General features: G+C 38.7%; 1 protein-coding gene across 1 annotated transcript in view; it reads left to right on the forward strand.

Annotated features, from left to right (window-relative positions):
* ADGRV1 (adhesion G protein-coupled receptor V1) overlaps positions 1–14,987 on the forward strand; it is a 264,845-nt gene extending 249,858 nt beyond the window's left edge. The window contains exons 87-89 of the mRNA XM_031046194.2: positions 5,071–5,262; positions 5,910–6,087; positions 14,543–14,987. Coding sequence (XP_030902054.2) covers positions 5,071–5,262; positions 5,910–6,087; positions 14,543–14,661 — 489 coding nt within the window. The 3' untranslated portion in view covers positions 14,662–14,987. The remainder of the gene's footprint in view (positions 1–5,070; positions 5,263–5,909; positions 6,088–14,542) is intronic.
* Positions 14,988–17,523: the final 2,536 nt, after the last annotated feature.

A 17,523-nucleotide genomic window follows, 5' to 3' on the forward strand; every position in this document is an offset into this window, starting at 1 on the left:
GTCTGCATGTGATCTTATGAAGTGTAAAATGTATTTCATTGACAGCTGTGAAAGTCTGTCCTTAATTTAGTAGCTTCCTGCAACTGTCACACCCCAGAATAAATAAATCAAGCAGTTGTGTATGAGAATTTTCTTCACACCAATGCATGCACAAAACCCTTCCACAGATTATAAAATGTACCAGAAAAAAAAATCCCTTCTTTTGCAATAGAGGACTTTCCACAGCCTCTTTGGGCAAACTGTTCCAGTGCTTAATTACCCTCATGTTAAGTATCCTGTTAAAAGAGCAAGTAGGTTCAGGACAAGGGGGCATGACTTTAACCTAACAGGGGAGATTGAGATGAGCTCTTAGGCAGAAGCTCTTCCCAGTGAGACTGGTGAGTCCCTGACGTAGGTTGCCCAGAGAAGCTGCGGCTTCCCCATCCCTGGCAGTGCTCAAGGCCAGGCTGGACGGGGCTTGGAGCAACCTGGTCTAGTGGAAAGTTTCCCTGCCCATGGCAGGGGATTGGAACTGGATGAGCTTTAAGGTCCTGCCAGCCCAAACCATGCCATGATTATGTGATTCGATGCTGAAGAGCACAATTCCCTCAGCCTCTCCTAACGGGGTATGTGCTTGAGCCCCTGACCATCTTGGTGGCCCTCCCCTTAACTTGTTCAATTTCTTACCCATCTGATGTGCTACCCATCTAGACAACAAAGTTCTAGCTTGGGTATCCACATGCTGTGGGAAACCTTGCTGAAAGACTTGCAAAACTCACAGCAGTTGTTACTGACCACTCCCCCCTTATCCATGGGACCAGTTAAAGTCAATTAGCCATGTTGGTCAAGTATCCATCAAAAATCTGAAAGAGGATTGCTGATGTATCTGTATAATTTACACCAGCATTGAGGCTGTTCCCACCTCAGTGGCTGAAAAGGTCACAGTGGACTCTTTTGCATGTAAGTTTTCCTTCAGACAGTTGAAGCTGGGTTTTTTCTGGGTATTTTTTCCCCTGACATAACTCTGCAAAAGATCAGATGTATAGGCCAGCTTGCTGAGGTGAAATAACAAAAGTTTAGTTGTCTTCCATCAATATATATTGGTAAAATAACAGTAGTCTTTACTGACAATATCTTGTAAACATTTTTCAGATAGCCACCACATCAGAAGAACTGTAAGTTGCCTGTCTGTGCTCTCTCCTTTGGGACAGCCTGATTGTCTGCTTGAAGTAGTTTTCATCTTCCTGTACGAGAAATGTGTTAGTAACACTTTTTCCTCTTATCTTTTACTGTGACACTGTATTAACACTATCATCATGTAACCATAAATGGCACAGGGTCAACCTTGTTTTCTAAGTAGCTATGTGGGCCTACTTTACAGAAGTTAGGTAATATAACAGTTACATCCTCTAGAGTCATAGTTCTTCAGCTTAGTTGTTCAATCTTCTTCCATAAAACCCAGGTCAGGCTCTGAAGTTAGCAGTTGTTTCACTCTGAGATCAATAGTTTCTTTTGGCTTCCTCATACATGCTTATGTGCTGATGAAGATGGCTCTGAATCTGTATACAACAGCAGAGGATATTGGTACTAGGCTGAAGGTTTGGGGTTTGGGTTTCTGGAGTTTAGTTGTTTTGTTGCTTTTTTTTTAATGGAAACTTCTTAAGAATACAAACTGTATTTACCACATTTTTGTCATTACCACAGAGATGTCATTGCTGGTGTTAACTAATGTCCACACCCAGACCTATCTTCTTTTGATCCTTTTGGAGTATGTTTCTTCTCTGAACGTCCTGCAAGACTGGTAGATGTGTCAACAGAACTTGACAATTCTACTATTCTCTGCATTTCATGCTTGGTCCATCTGGCAAAGACAGTGTCTGTGTGTTTCCAAAAAAGCAAACTGGTGCCAACCTGGCCTAAGTTGTTTATATGATAAACACAGTGAAATATATATTACAAGGTCAACAGCCTTATTTTTATAGTACTTTAAGGTGATTTTTAAAGTATTAAAATTTGCAGTGAAAAAGAACAAAGAACATAATGGGTGTCAAAAGTGTGATGAAGATCAAGTCAATTCTCAAACTAGTTCTTTTGAAAAAAACACTGAGACTGTGAAAGCTGTGGTTGCACTGACACAATTCAAGCATTTGCATCTTGCCTGTACTCCTTCAGAATAAATAGCCTGGTAGTTGCTGGTGCTAAAATAAGCACAGATCATATAATAGAATCATAGAATCACAGACCGGTTTTGGTTGGAAGGGGTCTTGAAGCTCACCCAGTTCCAAAACCCTGCACAGGCAGGGACAACTTCCACTAGATCAGGTTGCTCCAAGCCCCATCCAACCTGGCCTTGAGCACTGCCAGGGATGAGGCAGCCACAGCTTCCCTGGGCAATCTGTTCCCATGACTTGATCCATGGTATCTTCATCTGTTTTACTCTTAGACCTCGGTGTGGTTTGGGCAGGGCCATTTGCCTTATTTTGATTTCTCAAAATTCAACAGCAGCAGCTTCTAATAAAGACACAGGGTAGTGAAAATAAGACCACAAATGTCTTTTGATACTTCAAACAAAACCACATAGGAAATCACTACTACAAAGTGTATCTTCTTGAGTGTCAAGATTTGAATAGGAATATAGGCCAAAGAAAGTTTCATTGTTTGTGTACCTAAACAAGAAATCTAGCCAGCAACACAGTATCTGTGTAAATGTATAGTGCTTAGGAGTATTGGGGTTTGCTAGGTTTAAACTTCAGTTTGTAAGGCATTGCCCTAATGTTTCACAAGAGTTGGGGAAGTAAAACAAGTTGTTTTGGTTTTTTTTTCTGTTAGCTAACTCAGCCTCTGATTCCTCCTATCCCACACAGTCAGATAACCCCCCTGACTCCATGCACTTGTTATAGGAGGGCCAGGGAAGCTGCTTCATCACCTGCATCAATACATGGGAGTTCTTTGAGCTGCTCATACCGAAGTTCATTCTCAGCCTCTAGAAAAGGAGGGCTGCAGCAGGAGTTCCACAGGAGGCAATGTATCTCAGGGATGCTGGCTTCTGCTGCCCAGAACATGGTTTTGTGTCTCTGGATGACAGCAAAGAGCAGAAGCAGGAAGAAATAGCAGTGAGGACGCTTGAGGTGCCGACATGCTTATCCATGGTTCTGGAAGAGCAACAGTTCCTTAGAAATAACACTGTCCAAAACACACAGAGAATTAGATCAGGCTGGGTTAAGGAGATAATTCTGACACTTTTCTCCATGTGTATTTGTTCTAGAAGAGTGAGTTCCCGCATGTGGGGCTGCTCAGGACAGTGACATATCATGATCATCACATACCAGTGACCCTGAAAGACAGGGCTGTGCAGTATTATCAGCTAATGTGTTTTTTTAAAATATCAAACCACCTGAAACAAGTGTGCAGCTTTTGTGGCTTTGTCCTTAGAGACCAGAATGCCAGAAGCTGCTCTGAATTCAGTGTTGTCACTTTTATCTGTCCTTCTGGGTTCTTTTATACTTTTCATATCCATTAAACAAATTTTAAAAAATCCATTTTCTGGTCCCATTATGCTTGACCTACATCAGTGTCCTTGGATTTGTTTATAGAATGAAAGGACATTTTGGTTCCTCTTTAGTGTTTCTTAACTGGAATATGTGTTTGCCTTAGATTTTTGGAATGTATTTACTTATAGGTATCACAGGGAAATCTGTTGATTAACTGCCTGGGTCCTTATGACAAAAACAAATAATCTGGAAAAGTGGGAAAATATTTTCTCAAAAGAGTTGGTTCTCCACTTTTGTTTGCTGTTTTTGCTGTTAAAGAAAAGAATGCACATGTGGCTTTTTAAAAATTGTAAGAGGGTATTTCCAGTATTTGACCAGATGAGATTGAAATCCGATCAACTTCTGTGTCATTTTGGACCAGGCTTTTTTGTCATATTGTTTTGGCATTAGAAATTATAAAACTGTAGATCATAAAGTGCTGTTGCCTTTTTTATAGGGATGGAAGTGAACATAACTCTTGGGTATCTGCAGCCTCCATATATTTTCAAAATTCCTTCCATGATGAATTCACAAATATAATTAGATGAAATTTCTTTCTATTTATAATAGCAGTTATTAGTTTTATGCCAATGGGTACCTTTCCCATAAATTCTTCTGTTTAGTACAACTGGTTTCAGGGGTCTTGAGAACAATAGGAAATACAAAATACAGTGCAAATGTAATTGTATTGCAGCAATCAGGAAGAATCCCGAAGCCTTCTTCTGTACTTATTTGATTAACCTCTTCTTTAGTAACTATTTACCTGGTTGATTTGTCAGTTGAAATGGATTATTTCTCCTCAAAGTGACTTAAGAATTTGAGAAAGTCAGATTTCATATTCAGAAGTTCAGTAACTAGATTTCTTTGCAAACAAAAGACATGGTTATAATGCTTTTCTTGGCTAAGTCTAAAGGTCAAAATTGACAAGTTTTAAAGGAGAACTGCAGAAGTATATCACAGAGCCTTTGTAGTGATCACAAGTGAAAGGGAGTGCTGAATTCATGGATATCATAGAGAATCTAATTTATGGCTGCAACTTGGTACCTGTAATGGCAGCAGTGCAGCTTGCACAAGATTGAAATTTGGGCAAGAATGCAAAAAAGCCAGAAAGTTAGTAAGGAAATAACTGTGGCTAGGGGAGAGCAGCCAAATTCTATTGTAAAGGTGGCCCTTGACCGCATTTTCACTATTATAACAACTGTGAAATTCAATATGGTTTTGTTGTTCTTGGGATCTTGGCTGTGCTTTGCAACTGTGTGGGTCCAACCAAATAATCAGTTTTGATGACTCTTTTTGGTTGGTTTTGTGGTTTTGTGTGTGTGTGTGTTTAGCTGGAGGCCTCAGGATATCAACTTTTAGCTTCCAGATTTTTGATAGGCAGTGACATCTTCTCTTATTTTACATAGAATTTCTATAGGCTACAGACCTTTGAATCACAGACTGCTAGTGTAAGGGAAAGCATCTGCTACAGTGTATAGGACCTTGCCATGACTGTGTTCAAACTCTGACCTAAGCTCCTTGCATTTCAAATGCTGGTGTTCTTTTTCTCACTCTGTTTCAGGGTCTTTATGTCTTTGTGGTATATTTTATCCTGCACAACCAACTTTGCTGTCCCGTGAAAGCAAGTTATTCTGTAGATATGAATGGGGATACAACACCAGGGTCAGCTTTTTTCACACATGGCAGTGGCCTGCCAGCTGCAGGTGGAGAGATCAGCAAGTCCACTCAGAACCTCATTAGTGCTATGGAAGAGGTAAGAGTGCTCCGTTGTCATTACCTTGTGTATTGAAAATGTACCTAGAGATTTTAAGTGTCAGTACTGAAGTGTAACAGACAGCAATAAGTTGATAGTCATTTTAGGTTGGCATTGGGGAGGGGGGATTTTTTAAGTTTTTTACCATAAAAATTGTTATCTTTAACTATGGTGATATTCTTGGAGCTTACAGTTCCCTAGTTAATTGCATCTACAGAATTTCTCTTTTTCTACTTAAGTCTCCAGTTTGTTGTAAAGGCTGGTTAAAGTTTTCTGAAGTGGATCAGGAAATATCAATATATTAAGTTAACTCTTTCCATTTACTATAGGCTTTAGGTGAGTTTTAATTTTTCAAAGTCATGCTATGCAAAATATATGGAAAATTTAATAGAATAAAATTAGAATAAACTGGAATGGAAGAGAGAAGAGAGGCATAATAAAAGCAAAGTTAAATGACATGTAGTTGATATATATATATATATAAATATATTGTTTATTTTAAAAAAAGGCTACCCGTTTCTTACAGAAGTGACAGAATAACTGATTTCAAAATCCATGGTGTTGATTTTGGCTCTGGTCATAGTTTCCAATTTCTATATTGTAGTTTTGATTATTACTGCATTTCTGTGTCTTTTTAAACTTTGCAGGTGCCTGCAGACTGGGAGAGGGCATCATTACAGCCTGCTGGTCAGGCTACTGCTGCCTTTAAGCAAAGTCCACAAAATGGCAATGTTTTCCACCCTTCTGGAGGATTTAGTGCCAGCTCATTGGTTGCTGATGAGGAATCACAGGAGTTTGATGACCTAATATTTGCTTTAAAGACTGGTGAGTGACTTTCCTCCTTGTTCCTTAGAGGTTGTTTTGCTGTTTTTCAGCTTAGCAGTGTCACTGTGCCATGAGATCCAATTAATGAGATCCATTAGTGGAATTTGATTGCCAGTGAAAATCTGAAGTAAAATTGTTTTGCCTTCGAGTGCTATTCCATGACAAATACTGTGCAGGCTATCTAAAATAACAGAGAAGCGGGCTGTAAAAATGCATTTTGAATCATGAAGACAAGTATACCTACAGAGAGTAGGCAGATTAGAGGCTCTGACATTTTCTCACAAGTGCTTAAATGGCTATCTTGCTACGTTCAGACATTGGCTGTCTTGTCTTTTTTTCCTTTCTTATTCACATTGACATATAGGGTACATACAGTGCCTATCTTTATTTTTTATATATGTATATCTGTGGGAAACAGCATAACTTAATAAATACTGATTCTCCCAATAAGTGTAAGACAAAATATTTACATAAAATACAGTTGGTCCTGAAAAATGGGAACACTTGAAAAATAAACAAGACAGATTTTTGCCCAAACACAAGAGCCAACTGTGATGAGCTTGCTGTTCTGCTGGAGGACAGAAGCAGGAGAGACCACTCCAGGTGTCCACATTCAAACTATGCCTGCAAAACAAAACATTTGTAATCAGATTCCCCTCAATAGCCTTAGAGTTCAAGTCTTCAAAATCCCAGGTTTTGCCCTCAATTATATATTGCTTTTCTGCCTTCTCACCCACTCCACCAAGAAAATTTAATATTATTTGAATGATGATATAAATAGATAATTAAGATGTGGCCACAGGCAGAAGAAATGAAGTGACACCTGGGTCAAAGATAGGTCAACATGGCAATATCTGATAAAGGCAGAGGAGTGCCAGCTGATAAGACCTGGCAGCTGACCTTTAAGCATTGGGTGAAATACAAATAGGCTTGGTAGCAGGAGGTTGCCTGAATGATCTCTGAGGATACCATTGAGCCTCACAAGAGACAACAGTGAGGTACTGGTGACAATAGCAGGTTAGGTGCTCTGGCACCAATAATTTAAGGAGTTTGTTTGCTTCCTAGGGGAAAGCAATCAAGCTAGTTGGAAGACTGGAAATGCTGCTAATAAAGGGGTCGCTTTATTCAGTATATTCATAATGCTTTATCCCCTGAGCCAATTTCCATTACAGAAAACTCTTCTAATTAGGAATATCATTGATTTATTAATAACTGGTTTACTGCTAAGAAATATGAACTTTTGTGAAGATTGTCTCTAAATCTGTATTGTACCCATCAATTTTCCTGCATGTTCTACAGACCACTTCTACTTTGTTATTTATTTAAAGATTTGGCCCAAACTTTAAAATCGATGGGGCAAGAATTTCAAGCTTAGAATTTCAAACCTTTTTTTCTAAGTACCTAAGAAGGTAGCTTTTACTTTGTTACTATTTCCTGAATAATTTGAAGGAAACCAGATAATTCACAGATAGTAAGATATGAACCCATTCACATCTAACACTCCCACCGTTGCACACAATGTTTGCTGCTTAAACAGTTCAGTTAACATTAGTTGGCCTGTTTTCAGCGGTAAACTCTACACACTGTGGAAGAATATGTCTTAAATCATGAAGAGCAAGCTAGGCAACAGCAGTAGTTAAAATTTGTGGTTAATGTAATCCATCACAATTTAGCATTTCATGGTATTTTAATAAATCTTCAAGCTCCACCCTTAGTTAATTTGTTTTCAGACCTTGTAAAGACAGTAGGTTGAGAACTTTTTTTGCTTTTGATTATTTTGCCTGAATTTTCTTCTTGTCTTCTTTATTAATATTTTATTGTTCATTATCATTTGTTCTTATGAGTCTTTTGTATTACAGTGGCTTGAAGCAGAGAGCTTAAGTCACAGTTGGGGAAAAATATTTTTGTTTGCATTATAGATTCAAGTAGCACACTGCCATTTTGCCCCAGCATGGATTTATTCACCCAAACTGTATCCCCAGAGGCATTAGAGCAGCAAAATAAGATTATTTCTAAGCCAAACTAGTTTTTCCATCTGGCTCCAGCCCCACAAGCAACATTTGAACAAGCCAAACTGAAGAGGTGGTGTTGAGGTTAGAGTAGCTCAAACTACCAAAGTAAATGCGTATCAGCTATTGCCTTACATACAAGCTGCAGCTCAACACATACTTTAAACCAAAAACCATGAGCTTTTCTACAAATAAAAGTCCTATCTGTTTTACTATTTTTGCTCTTCAGTCTAGTACAGTGCATGGCCAAGGAGTCAAGGTGCTCCCAATGGCATGAGGGAGGGAACTGCATGGGAGCAATGAAAAGGGAGATGAGGTGGTAGAAAGTGAGATTTCTCCTCTGTTTGGCAGTACAGGCTTATTCTGCAAAAGTATTCACTGAGCTTTGGTCTGTCAGGAATTCTGTGATGCCATTCATCTAGCAGGCATTGAAAGGAACCTGTATCCTGGTCCCTCCTGGCAGCACATTTCTTCTTCCTACCTTGCATCCTTGCTGATACTTGTATGAAACTACAAGAAGTCAGGTTAGGGCTTTTCCTCTCCCTCTTCCTCTCCTTCTCCTTCCTATTTCCCTCTGTCTCACTCTTCCCTTGCTTTATGTCCTTTAAGACCCAGCTCCAGCTCCAAGGAAGCAGTAGTCATCAACAACTGGAAGACGAACACTTCTCTAAACAGGCTAAAACATATGAGCAGCTGAGATGCTTTTGCTGCCTTGCTCTTGTCTGTCATTTGCTGTTACGTAGTGCTTCTCAACCTTTTTGGACCAGGTGCTATTTCAGCAGGCTGAGAATTCCTTATCTGAAGCAGATGAGCCCCTGGAAGAGGAGGGGAAAGGTGCTTTGCACCACATGAGCTGTTTTTGTCACTCCTAAACTGTATGTTGTAGCTTTGGCCTATAGAGGAAGAATAGAAACACTTGCTCTGCTATTGCTTGAGTTTACCTCTGATTAACAGAAGCAGAAACCTCTATTACCTGTTGTTCCTTAAAACTATCAATCTGTAACCAAACTCAGCCTTAGCTCCTATTCTGAAGGCTGGCTAAAGATCAGCACCAATTAGCAGAGGAATATGCAAAAATGTCTTTATGCCTCTTTGCACTTCATCTGTTCTTTCTGCGTACATAGTTTGGAGCTGTCTAGAGGTTACTTTAATTTGTGCTCCCTCTTTGTAGCCACAGGGTTTAATCTGGCATCCAGGATCAGTGAGAGAGTGTATAACCCACCACAGAGCTGAAAGCCCATTCATCTCCTCCTGCCTCACCCTTGCACTGCATCTGACCATTTTCAGCAGTAGAAATGAAGGATGATTGATGTAAATTAGAGAAAATCAAACAAACCCCCACAGCACAATTTATTCTTTAACTTGCAATAATTTAGGAGCTTGCAGCTTGCAGCACAGCTCCACAAATAGATACGTTGGCACACCTGGCCTTATTGCTAAAGAAATGTGCTGTAGAACTATGCACTTAGCCCTTGGTTCCATAATCATTAATCCTGGGCCTAATTACAGATTAACCTGAAATATGGACTGGGTCAGATGAAGGTATGCAACTGCTTTTCTAGCAAATTAGGTGGAAAACAGTGTGCTGTTTCTAAGACAGCTTTTATGCTAGCTTTCTGCAAACTTTGAATCACATGGCTAGTTAATTTTTTGTTTGGTGCAATCCAAAAGCTGGACTTCTATGATAAAGTCATAGCCTCTGGATGCCTAATCACTTAGTTCCTCCTTTCCATCCAATATGTTCATGTTATACAGAAATACATAGTTAGGATTCACTATGCCCCCTATACCACCTCATCTCTTATACTGTGGATATCTTCTAGGAGGCCAGCCAGTTCAAATGCAGTTTATGTGAGGAAATTATAGAGTAATTATGGTAGCAAAAAATAATTTAGGGATATCCTGTCTGTTTTATGTGCTTAAATAAAAATAAAATTAAATTATATAAACGTATTATATAATATGTATTATCTAAAATAAAAACTTTTTTATTTGCATTTTTTGAACTTAAATTATTTATTTTCTTATATTTAATTTACAGCTTTTATAATGAATCAAAGGCTTAACTTGTACTGAGGTCAATTAGTTAATAATTTTTTTTTTTTTAATTGTGCTAATTAACTTCAAAAGTTCTGTCATTTTGGACTAGATCACATTTTTCCACAAATTTCTTATGCAAGGTTTATATTGATAGACACTTTAATAAGATCATTACCTTCCAGATTGTCACAGAGTTTCATATTACCATCATTAAGGCTAAAGTCCAATATAGCAGAGTTCCCTAAGGACTCTAGTTAAATCTGGAAAGCTAAAAAAGCAGCCAACAGAATAAAAGTAGATGGAATCTGTCTCAAAGCAGATTCAGCTTCAGTCCATCAGCTTCACTCCAAAACATAAATACCACAAATGCACACTAGCTTTACTGGTCTCTGAGCTTCCATCCATATTCCCATCTCCTACAGATGCTTCTCTCCTCCCTCCTTCTTTGATGCACAAAACTGAACTAATTCATTCCTTTGGATGAGATGTGAATGGAAGACACAACAAAGCCTTTAGAGAAGTCTGAACTCCTCCACTGCAGACTGGTGGTCCACCCTTGTAGGAAGATGTCTGTGGAGATGTTTATGGGTTAGAGTGGAAAATACCAGCCTAACACATGGTATTTCCCAAACATACATTAGATAGTATTAATAGAGGATATTGCTATATCCACATCTCAGTGCATTTTTGCTTTTAATAGAGGCATATATGATAAATCCTAAATAAATATTTTACATGGAGAAAATCTGGGAAAATCTACTATATAAATAACCCTTCCCACACACAAATGCAGCTATTACAACAATGATGCTATATAAACCAACTCATAGTTTTCAGTCTAATTTAGGTAAGGTTCCAAAGTCAGCTTTTTTGAACACTGGGAATACCACTGTAGGTGCCTTATTTAAAAATTAAACATCTCATTCTGGGCATCCTGAACTAGAGGAAACTTTTGAAATTTCAAATTTTGGAAGGTTTTCAGTGCAACATCCTGGAGATGGTCTGTCACAAGGCAGATAAATTGTAGACAGTAGCAAAGTCCTAGATTCGTGCTCTGCCTTAATCAACCTGTGTTATTTCCATTTTGAAGGGCTCACCTTCACAAAAGGGAAGGGAAACTAGCCAGTTTGCATATTCATTCAACTTCTCGTTTGTGAATGCTCACAAGTATTCTACTTGTCTGTTGAACATGACTGAATAATATCCAAGAAGCATTTTTTTTTATCCAATCTGAACATTATTAATAGAAGTCTGGATGCCTGTTGATGTCATTTCTGTAAGGTCAAAACTCTGAAGGAGCAATTAAATTTGGCTCATGTAGCTTATTCCTTTCTACCTAATATGCCTTACACTTAAAATATAAACAATGATTGATTCAGAGAGCAAGATGGAAGTGCTTACAAAATAAAATCTCCCCGGAGAGCTGAGTACAGTAATTACAAAATCCATAAAATGTTTTAGTGAAAGTTTGAGATACATCTGAGCAAACAGATGTTAACAGCTGGAGCTCAGGGGCGTATAGGAATGCTCGCGTGAAATCCTTCCACCAGTAGATGTCACTGGAGGGATCTTGCTGAGTTTGCAAAGTGAGATACGGGAATTTTTCGGTTTCTAACTAGTCCTTTGATGCAAAAAGAAGGCCTCATTTTCCTGCGTCTTTTCCTTACAATAGTTTCTTCACAAATCGGGGAAAAGTAATACTACTGCTGTGTACGTAGCTACCATGCAACGTTAACATCTCCAGGGGACTACATGCTTTTTGTGATCTGATTGAGTTTAAACTGAGTTAATAATTTGAGAACAAGCCGGGCCAATGAACTCTATGAAATTCCATCATATAAACAGTTGTACCCTTCCCAATCTGCCAGCTGTTTGGTAAGCTGGTATCCTGGTTACATTTAAGCTGTCATTCCTAAAAAGGATCAGCACTTACATAGTTTGCCTTGTATCAGCAGCAGAACAAGGCCCTTGTAAACCCAGAGTAGCCTACTTCAGTCTCTGGTTTAATAAGTTCCTAATAAGAACCTCTGTAACAAAAAAAAAATCTCCTCTTACTTTGCACAAAGCACGCATGTAAATGACACTTAAGAATATACATATATATGCTATATGTAGTAGCATATTAGCCAGCATCTGTATCTTTCTTTTTATAATGACCAGCATGAGATTCTTTAAGAAAGCTCAACCTGAATAACTGCAGTATAGTCACTGGTAAGACAAATATCTTACTAATCCCAACAGTGTTCACCTTAAAATATGAACCCAGAATGATCATGTTAAAGTCATGATCTGACTTTAAATATTTTTCAATAGTGTATATTTTCCCACTTTGAAATTTGTGCCTTCTTCAGCCTAAATAAATGTTTTGAGCAAATTCCAATGTTAATGAAGCTATATAATTTTTTTTTTTGTTTCTTTATTCAAAACATTTACTTCAAGGTTATTACCTCATTCTTCCATCCCTAAATGGTAAATACAGCAGTCTGATTTGTCTTCTCTATTGTACTCATGTTTCCTTTCTAAAGCAACTGTTTTAGAGAAGAGAAAAAAAAATCCAAATAACTTGCTTATGCAGTTGCTGGTTTCCAAGGACTTTCAAGCAGCCTTTAGTTATTAGGACCATAATTCAATGGCAAAATTAAATACACATATAAACTTAAATCAGTAAGTACCCCTTAATCATCTTCAGTACACTTATAAACTAGTCTTTTAATGATTTAGAGCCTAATCTTTTTGTCACTATTATTGTATCTCTGTACATTGGTAGAATTTTACTCCTATTATACTCTGATAGGAATTGCTGGTCCCAAGAGCTTGGGTCATACAGACCCAAGAACAGGACTCACCTAGTACATGTCAATGAATGTATGGTCACTCCATAGTCCAAACACCAAAACCAGTCTTAAGAAGGACTGTAGTGCAGAAATACCTACTTTTCACCTGGATGCAGTAGGACTGGGTTCATGTAGCCAAGTTTGGTCCCTACCACAAGTTCTTCCAGATCTCTGCAGGACAGCTTGCCTAGAACCTGCTTGGGTTCTCTGAACCAAGCTCCATATTCAAGATTACAGCCTGACTTCCCATAGAAAAGGAGTATCCCACCGCTGCCCCTTTTTCCATACTTCTTTTCCACTTGGGGGCTAGTAGAAGGAAGGCTGCTGTGGAAAAACTTTGTAAAGGTGGAACAATAGGGGGCATAGAAAATTGTGACGTAACTCTTGTCTTTTGCTGAACATGCCAAAGCCTGGAGTGCCAGCTGAAGCAGAAATGAGGGATGCATGTCACAACTGATAGAAACTCCTGAATGTATTTTTTAGTATGAAAATGGAAATCACTGCCTCTCCCAAAATAATCTGTTCATGTCTTTGTGAGCCAAATGTAAATCCTTTGCAGCTCCCTGGAGTTACAGATCTGTGTCTGCCCAAAATGAATAACTTACCTAGTCATTTGTAAGTGACATCTCCCTAAGACCATGCCTGAAATTTGTTTTGAAATCACCATGCCTAGTCACACTGGTGTGCACTTATCAATAAATCTAAAGCCTAGATGCCCTAAAGCCTGACAATACCCATGTATTTTTTAGGATTTGCTCTACAACTCAGAGAGGAGCTGAAAATGCATTGATGTTTATAGTTGCAACTGATATTCTTTGAAGAAGTAGTCTGAAAAAGTACATATTTCATAAAAGCTGGTGTAGGATTATGTGTCTACATGTTATTTAACTTGAAACTCCCCCACAAATAAATCCCAGCCTCCCCAGAACAACAAGGAAGCAACAAGCTAGCAGAACTTCTGTGACAGAAGGATGAAGGAGGTGGCCTGAGGTCTCTTCCAGACATGTGTTGGAAGTTTCCATGGGCCAAAATCTAATATTCTCTCACAGCAGAAGAAAAACACAATACAGCAGCCTACGCCAAATGTGTGTTTAGGAATATTTAGTCAGTGCCTTTTCTCATGTTGAAATTACAATCCTATTAAACCAGCTGGAATTATAGTTTAACAGCAAAATTGTATCATTAAAAATCAACTTCTCATGAAGAAGTCCTTCGAAATACCAGACTGTAACAGCCAGACCATGACCCAGCCTAAGCCAGGCCTTGATTTATGCTTTTGTGATTTCAAGACAACCTTTGAATAGCTATTGTACCATTTAGTGAGACAAATAAAGTGACTGACAGTGGAATTATGAAAAAGTGTATCTGGATGGTACAAGACTATGTCAGATAATGTTACAATCTGTGGATTCAGAACTGTAGGCTAGTAAGAAGAAGCTTGCCACATCGTTGTGGGGTAGGGAGTATTTCAACAACTAGAATAAAGCAGAGCAGGACACACTGTCACCATTTCTGCATCAGGATTTCATTCTCACTGACTTTTTCATTGTTTTCTTTGTTTTGCTGTTTCAGGTGCAGGTCTGAGCATCAGCGATAATGAATCTTGTCATGGCAGCCAGGATGGTGGCAGCATGGCTAACTCCCAGATCGTAGAGCTTAGAAGAATACCCATAGCAGACACCCACCTCTAAATCCACAGCTTGCTTGGGTTCTTTTGTCTTTTTTTTTAATTCAAGCCTCAGTATTTTTATATTTGCACTAAAATACTATATATGAAACTGTGTAGTAGAATGCTGTGAGCTTTACTGAGCATTAACAAGGAATGTTTGCTTGAGGTTTTGTATATCAGAAAATAAACTGTAAATTTTTTACAGTGGCTGAGCATCAATAGATACCACAGCAATTGGCCTAGATTTGTATCTTGTAGCTAGATGGCATATTTCACAAACTGTAGCTTTTTTAATTAACCTTTATGTGTAACACTGATTAATAAAAATAATAGTCCATTTGATACAAACAAGTTTGTTATTTTTGCTTGCTGAAATATATAGCTGGAAGGTGATGCAGACACACTTTTGGATAGGAAAGCTTTTTAGTTGCACAGTTGCTCAAAGTTGCCTAAGCTGAACTGATCACACTGTTTTTTTGAGTACCCAAATCTGTGAAATTTACAAACTCAAATAAAGATGCAATCTTGAGACAGAGAGCTTGAAATTTTAATTGTGGCATGATAAAATATTCAGTGATCTGAAACAAACAGCAGGGAGATGAAGGACATGATGGAAACCACTGGCATGCTGTTGACTGCCTTACCTTGCTGGTTTCATAAATTAAACCCTCTCACTTTTCTCACAGTCACAAGTAAGGAGGAATTCCAGGGAGTTTAATTTTCTGATAATCTCTCTCTGTACCACACAGATATCCCTGTTCTGACTGAAGGCTACAAGTATTGCATTACAAACGAGTTAGATTATTAATCTGGGGTCATAAATGAACAAGAAATACATACACAGAAATATTTCAGATCTGAGAGGGGGAAGCAGGCTGATCTTGTAGGAATCATTAACTCTGCTTCTGCACAGACACTCTGGAATGAAAACACATTAAAGTAGGAGACCAAGGGAATTTTCCTCTGAACATTTATGAGCATAATATAGAAATACAGTCAATGAGAGCGCAAGCCTTTCCTACCTTCTTTAGGAACTTGCCTAAAGGCTTAATGCCAGGCAAGCTCTGAGCAGCACCCTTTCCCTTTAGAAGAAACCTTCTTATGGAAATCCCTCCATTAATTTTGCTATAGTTTTACACAAATTTTGCTGTACCTAATTACTTGTTGAGCTGTGAAAAAAAAAAAAAAGCACCAAACCAAAACCAAACCAACAACAAACCCCACTTCTGTCTCCCATTTCTCTAATAGCTGGTATAGCTTACCGTCATCACTCATATCTAAAGCAGACATAATCTTTAAGGTTTAATGCTGCAAAAGCATTCACAGACACAGAAAACTAATTCTAGTTGGCAGAGCACTTAAGTGCTTTTCACGTACCATTTGAATTGATGAGAAATGAGAGTATGTCTATATTTATTTAGTACATGTTCTGCTGCATTGAGCCTTCAGTTTCTTGGAATTTGCCAGGAATTCTGTTGACTCTGTTTATGCTGCAAACAGAGAGAAAACAGGGCCAAGTCTTTGTGGTTAATAGCAAGACTTACAGGGGGTGAGGAGGAAAGGGAATGAGGCTTGCTTCATTGTGGGCAACATAGAGCAGCACAGGGCAGTCAGAGAAACTAATGCCCATGTGCAGAAGGGGCAGCCTTTAAAATTGTGTGCAGTGCCTCTGAAGCACAGTGGGCAGCTTTATACAAAGGTGAACCATCTATGCGTATTTTTTAATTCACTTTTCTGCCTATACGTATGCCTGCTGGAAAAGGACTTTCTGGGCACCTAAAGGAAGTGCAAGTATCATTGAAATAAGTCTGGAGTTAAAATTAGCTTGGCACACTTTGGAATATAGTACTATTTGGTTTTGTTTTCTACGCAGGAATCCTGGCTCTTGAAGAGGTTTTTTTGTTTTATTTCATTCCCCTTGAGTGGACAGAGGTGAGTATTGTCCATTGCTGGTACTTCTTATCTGACTCTTCTCTAAAACCCTAATGTGAAGCCTGGCCCTTCGGAATGATTGCAACACTTAGTTGTGAGAGTCAGGGCAGTAACAGATGTTTCATTAGTTGCAGTACATGCCACTACATGCTGAGAGAAAGCTTATAAAAGAAGGATGTTTGTTTGATTTTGACTCACCATCATAAATGTTAATACTTTGTGTCACTTCAGCTAGTTGCACAACTGCCCCGGTTAGGGATTTACTGTAAATTCATCAGCATTTTCAGAGCAGATCAGTAGGATGAGGTCTGCTGCCAGCATTTGTTGAGTTCTAAATCTCTAGGTGGTGCTCACATGGTTTAAGATCATGAGATGAATTTTGTTATTGTTCTAGAACTTTTTTTTTTTTAAGAAAATACTTTTTCTGTAGGAAATTCAGTGTTTTAATAGCAGGGATCTCTCTCAGCTCCTTTTTGCTGTTGCTTGAGCAGTGAAAAGGATGAGACAGGCACAGGGCACATGTTCCCAACAGCCACATGTGAACAGGAGGAGCAAGAACTTTTACAGATGGCTGGACTCAACCTAACCAGACTGGATGCCTCCTGCAGTTCCCTGGACTCAGGCATAATGTAAAATGTGGTAAAGAGTATAAACATTTCTTCATTTCTGTGAGAGGAATGAATCCACAGCTAAACAGTTTTCAAATCGAGTGCTACCACAGGGCCTGCCATGCTGAGATGACTAACTCATTCAGCACTTTGCTTTGTTCCCCTATAGAGAAGGACACCAGGAAGCTTGCTGCCTGTTTTTTTCCCTACAAAAGGAGCCATCGTTCCTGCACAAGAGGCCATTCTCCCCATGTTTTGCAGGGTAGAAGGAACTGTGGTTAATATGGATGTAACACTTTGTAGATCTCTGCATGAAGGAGACTCCTTTTCCAGAAAAACTTCAG

This window comes from Melopsittacus undulatus, chromosome Z (genome assembly GCF_012275295.1).
Source record: "Melopsittacus undulatus isolate bMelUnd1 chromosome Z, bMelUnd1.mat.Z, whole genome shotgun sequence".
Lineage (NCBI taxonomy): Eukaryota > Metazoa > Chordata > Aves > Psittaciformes > Psittaculidae > Melopsittacus > Melopsittacus undulatus.